This window comes from Echinops telfairi, unplaced genomic scaffold (assembly GCF_000313985.2).
Source record: "Echinops telfairi isolate 266 unplaced genomic scaffold, ASM31398v2 ScPeMD7_18;HRSCAF=68, whole genome shotgun sequence".
NCBI classification, from domain to species: domain Eukaryota; kingdom Metazoa; phylum Chordata; class Mammalia; order Afrosoricida; family Tenrecidae; genus Echinops; species Echinops telfairi.
In genome coordinates this window covers 51,678,887-51,684,495 of record NW_022103915.1, presented here as the reverse complement: position 1 = coordinate 51,684,495, position 5,609 = coordinate 51,678,887, and the positions used below count along the sequence as shown (strand labels likewise).

General features: G+C 43.1%; 1 protein-coding gene across 1 annotated transcript in view; it reads right to left on the bottom strand.

Moving 5' to 3' along the window:
- Positions 1 to 558: 558 nt before the first annotated feature.
- WDHD1 (WD repeat and HMG-box DNA binding protein 1) overlaps positions 559 to 5,609 on the bottom strand; it is a 64,728-nt gene continuing 59,677 nt past the window's right edge. Inside the window, exons 25-26 of the mRNA XM_004698603.4 lie at positions 3,518 to 3,656; positions 559 to 768 (exon numbers count right to left, since the gene is read on the bottom strand). Of these exons, the coding sequence (XP_004698660.1) occupies positions 568 to 768; positions 3,518 to 3,656 (340 nt within the window). The 3' untranslated portion in view covers positions 559 to 567. The remainder of the gene's footprint in view (positions 769 to 3,517; positions 3,657 to 5,609) is intronic.

Below are 5,609 nucleotides of genomic sequence, written 5' to 3'. Positions count from 1 at the left end.
ACGAGATGAAGACCCCATCGAGACAAACACGCCAATGTTAGTTTTATTTATTTTTTAAACAAGAAGCTGTACAGACAAATGGAAAACCAGATACGAAGCAATTTCCAAAAGATAGAAAAGAACAAGTCTCATCTACAAAATTATTCACAGGTTTCAGAGCCATAATAAAACGTGGTCCCAGAGGTCCAGTACAGGCACAGGAGACAGCCTGTGCTAACACACCCTCTTGGGGAGATCACTGGGGGCTTTGCGGTACACGAAATACACTGAAGAGTGAAATCCCAGAAAGCACTTCAACGCAGAGGTTTAAAGACCTTGGCTTTGATGGTCTGCCAGGTAAGAACCAAAGCAAATGGCTTCCGTTGGGACAAGCCAGTGATTGGAAACACTTTCCAATGGCCCTCCACTTTGGGACAGATTTCACACATGCCCTGTCATCTACCCAGTGGGATGACTACATTACCTTATCGAGACAACCCCCTTTCAATACTTTCAAGAGGTACACAACGAGGTCCCTAAAAAAATTTAAAAAAAAAAAAAAAAAAAAGGAATGCCAGTTTCTTCCCATCATTCTTGCTTAAATGCAAAAGCCGACAGTTTCTGATTTGTAGAACGATCTAAAGGTTTTCGCTTTTTGGGCAAGTTCACCTTCTCCTTTGTCTTTTCTCTCTGGCTTTCTGATTCGTTACTTTCATCCAACGGCCGCTTTTGAGCTTTCACTTCGGCTCCATCACGTGCAGGCCCTCCTTTGGCCCGGTCAGTCCACGCCTGTGTGAACACAGTGGGGTGAAGGGAAATGGTTTCTATGCAGTCACAGAAGCAGAAAGAAATGGCTTTTTACTTTGTCAGGTAACACCCCTGAATAAACAGCAGCATGATTAGTATCTGGATTGTTCAGGTAATCCACAAGGTTTCCTTGTTGATAAATCTTTTCTCACCTAACTGCAGAGCTCTCACTGAAAAACTTAAGATTCTCTAGTATTTCAATCTAAACTCTGCTTGTGTTTAACCATGTTACCCAGCACAACATACTACAGCTGTGGGTGTTTTGTTTTTTTAAATGGAATTTTAATCGTAGGGCTAATTGTAGATGAATATGTAGCTACTGAACAGGACGCAGAAAGGACCCCATGCCCTTTCCCCTGTGGTGGCATCTCGCGAAGCCATGGACAATGCTACCATCAGAACACTGACATCAAAACAGTCCACCCACCTTGCTCAGGAGTCCCACATTTTATTTCTGCTCCCTTGTATGTATGTATTTTGATATCTGTAGGTTTGCTGTCACAGGTTTGTCCACTTACTACAGTTAAGATACAAAACAGTCTCACCACAAGACTCCATGTTGCTCTCATTAACCACTCACTGCTGGCCCCGACCCCTGGCAACCACTAATCTGCTCCCCGCCCCTGTCACTGTGGCATTCCAGGAATATTACGTAACTGAGCCAGACAGCACGCTCTCTTGGGGATGACTTCTATTTACTCAGCAAGATCCCAAACCGTCAAACCGTTTCATTTCATCTGATTTCTCCAATCTCTCTAAATCTGGAATAGTTTCTCCGACTTTATTTCCCTTGACCTTCATGTACTGAAGGAAAACTAACACAAAAAGCTTGCAGCCATGCAGTCCATTGTGACTTACAGACCCCACAGGACTAAGGACAACTGCCCTGTGGGGTTCCAAGAATGTAAATCTTTAGGGGAGTAGGAAGCTTGGTCTTTCTCCTACAGAGCGACTGGTGGTTTCAAACTGTTGACCTTGTGGTTTTCAGCCCAACGAGCAACCCACTGCCCCCAGGGCTCCTTTCTTGATGAAAAGATGCCCATATTAATGGATTACATCTCTGTAAATGTTTAGGGCTTACCTGAAAATCACAGATCACATTTTTAAGTTTAAAAACAACCCCTCACAATCATAACTTCTGCCCAGTTGCTTCCTCTTTTGTAGGTTAAAGTTATAGTCTGATACCATCTCATCTAATTCTTGATCTAATTTTGATCCTTTTATAAGGACTTAAGAAGAATGGAAAACACAGAGTTGTAAATGAAGCACTACTTGGGGCCAGAGGTGCCTGGGCCAGTTTTAGCTTCCTCCCTATGCAACAACGCTCTCCATAAAACCCAGTGGGTTGACCACAGCAGGTGTCTGCGCCAGTAGGTGTCCATGAGGCATGCTGCCGCCCCCACAGAAGCGCAGTCTGAGGGTCTTCTTACAAAGAAGCACAGGCAGACAAAGCTGCACGTGGCTGTCCTCAGAACCCCACAGGAGGTGAACAGACCTCTGTTCCACCAAAAGGAGCGTTCTCACCTATTAGTCAGTGTGTAAGTAGACAAGAAGTCCTGGTGGCAGTAGTGGTTACAAGTTCGGCTGCTAACTGCAGGGTCAGCAGTTCAAAACCACCAACCACTCTGTGGGAGAAAGATGGGGCTTTCTACTCCCATAAAGAGTTAAGAGCCGATGATCCAGTCAGGGTGCAGTCTAGCACTAATGAAACACACAATTTTCCTCTAGTTCTTTAATGCTCCCCCACCCCACCCCACTATCATGACCTCAATTCTACCTTACAAATCAGATTAGACCAGAACATACACAGTGCTACAGATAAGAGCCTGAAATACAGGGAATCCAGGATAGATAAACCCCTCAGGGCCAACAATGAGAATAGAGATACCAGGAGGATTAGGGGAAGGTGGGGGGAGAAACGGGGAATCGACCCCAAGGATCAATATATAACTCTTCCCAGGGAGACAAACAAAAGAAAAGTGGGTGATGGGTGACAAAGGACAATGTAAGATATGGAAACAATAACCTATAACTTATCAAGGGTTCATGAGGGAGGAAGGGCAGGGGAGGGAGGGGGGAAAATTGAGGAGCTGATACCAAGTGCTCAAGTAAAGAAAATGCTTTGAAAATGATGATGTCAACAAATGTACATGTGCTTTGACACAACAGATGAATGTATGGTTGTGATAAGAGGTGTAAGAGCCTCCAATACAAGTATTAAAAAAAAGAGTAACAGTCATGGAAACAACCCGCCAGGGCAGTTCCACCCTGCCCTATGGGGTCACTGCGAGTCAGCATCGACTTGATGGCACTGAGTTTGGGTTTGGGTTGCTGTAAGTAGACAGCAGTCTTCAAATTTTTTGCTGGCAAGTTTTAGTCTTAAAATGTAAATTAATTTAAAAAAAGTAAATTAATAAAAAGACAAAAACGAAACAGACAAAAAAAGTAAATTAGTTTCATTTATACTTATCAACCAAACAAGCTTTTGGTTTATAACGAATGCCACTTCTATTAGGGAGGAGAAAGAGAAGCCCCCTAAGTAGTAAGACACAGGGACTTACATATGCAAACACCCTAACCATGCAAAATCAACCATCATCACTGAATCATAATTAACACACATCTACCTGCTCAAAGCTGGCATTTCACTAAGAGCCGATCTGCTGTACTCAACTCCCATGAGAGTTTAAAAGCTGGGAATTCAGTGAGATGTCAGTACAAGCATCCTTACCTTCCTTTCTTCAGCTGGCAGCACTCTGAAGCGGAGCATTCCCTCTTTTATTATTTCTGCTTCATCCGAAAAGTCAGGGTTGTCGGACAAAATGCTGCTTCTGTTTTCTTCCAGCCACATCTGGAACCCAGTTGTGGGCCTACGAGAGTAATTATGTGGGAAAAATGCACACTTAAGACATACTTCAAAGTATCTTTTCATTTTTCAAGTTAGTAATTAACCATTAGTCTTCGTACACCTCTATAAAGAACACAGGAGCCACAATATGCTTACCGATACTCATACAATACCTACTCCACTTAGCCACGTGGTTGGGGTCGTGACGGAAACGTCAGCAAAGTGAGAACACGGAGGATGGCCACACTGGCTTACCAGGGGAGGAAGGCCGGCTAAGCCACTGACAATCGTGCCCCGTCAGTTAAGGCATCACCGTAACCATCACTGCCAGTGCTACTCTTGCCTTGCCTTGTGGCATTTGTTACTGCCACACACATGTTGTTAATGAGCAAAAAAGTCAAACAGATTTGTCACTTTTGCTGTCCATGCAAAATGTCAGATAACAAGAAAATTCATAAGTGAGGAATAGTTATGTTTAAAATTGCCTGGAGACTGCAGGATGAAGAACTGAAAACCCTTTTAGAAGATCCAATGCGAAAGTTTACCTATATTAGTAGTTTCTCAGCGTAGTAACCATGCACGTTGCACTTTTTAAAAAGACTCTTTTATGAAATCAATAGTCCCAAAGTCCACAATATCACCTGATCCCTCTGGTTCAGTAAAACTCTTCCACGTGTCCCTGGTAAGTTCTTTTTATTATCTTTGAAGCCAGCTCTTTGAAACTTTACAGCTTCTTGCAACCCTCTCCCCCATCATCCCCTCTCACAGACAACCTAGGAGTGGGAGTCTTGTCCTGCATCATCATTAGACAAAGCACGGACACAGCACAGTTGTGAATTCTATTCAATTTCATTTACTTCTTTCCCCCTTGTCAGCATTTTCTTCCCCAGAGTATGACTGGTATATAAGTCACATATCATACAATTCAATTGTTCAATTTCACTTCTGACACAGACTTTAGGTTGCACGTACAGTGAACACTTACTGGGCACTTCTCTGCCAAGCACGGTTCTTATGTACATGCTCACTGAGTAGCAATAGCCCTCTGAGGTGGGCACGGTTAGTGTCCACAGAGGGGAAAACGGAAGCTCAAAGAGAAGATCACTTACTCAAGAGCACCTACCAGCCGTTCTCAACCTGAGGTTCACCACCCCTTTGGGGGTCCGAATGACCCTTTCACAGGGGTCACCCAATTCATAACAGTAGCGACATTATAGTGATGAAGTAGCAACGAAAATAATTTCATGGTTGGGGGAGGTCACCACAACAGGAGGAATTGTAGCAAAGGGTGGCGGCATTAGGAAGGTTGAGAACCACTGAGGTCCTAGCGAGAGTCAGGCTTGGGATTCAACAGCCAGGCAGCTTGATCCCAGGGCCCCACACTTAGCTTCACCGACATTGTAGCTGAATTGATTGTGTAAATAACTAGTCTACACCCACCAAAAGAGAAGAGGCATAAACAGCAGAGAAAAAGGTTTAGAATAAAATTTTGAATGGAAACAAAAACATAGGGTATAAAATTATATCTCTAATATAAACCCCATTAAGCATTAAAGTATAAATAATTTAAAGAGGATTAAGAAGAAAATATTACCGTCTTGAACAAGTGATTGTGTAGCTTTAAAATTTAAGTATTTTTCAAATTTTCTACTTTTAAAACCTTTTAGTATATCTTTTCAAATTTTTAGAAAGACAACCTATTCCACTCCAGAGTGAAACGCTAAGGGCGTCCAAGATAGCAGCACGGGGAGCAGAGCAAGGAAGTCCCCGGGAATACCAAAAACAGAGTTTGGGGCCAGGGCATGGCAGCCCTCAGACTCGACCAGAAAGCACTCCTAAAGGCCAACAAACAGACCTGGAACTATTCATAGGTTTTTATCGTCGTAGTTGTTTTTATTGTTTGGTTTTCTTTTGCTCTTTTCTTGGTGCTTATTATCGTCTCTGCATGTCTATCTAGATAAGATAGGCGGGACAA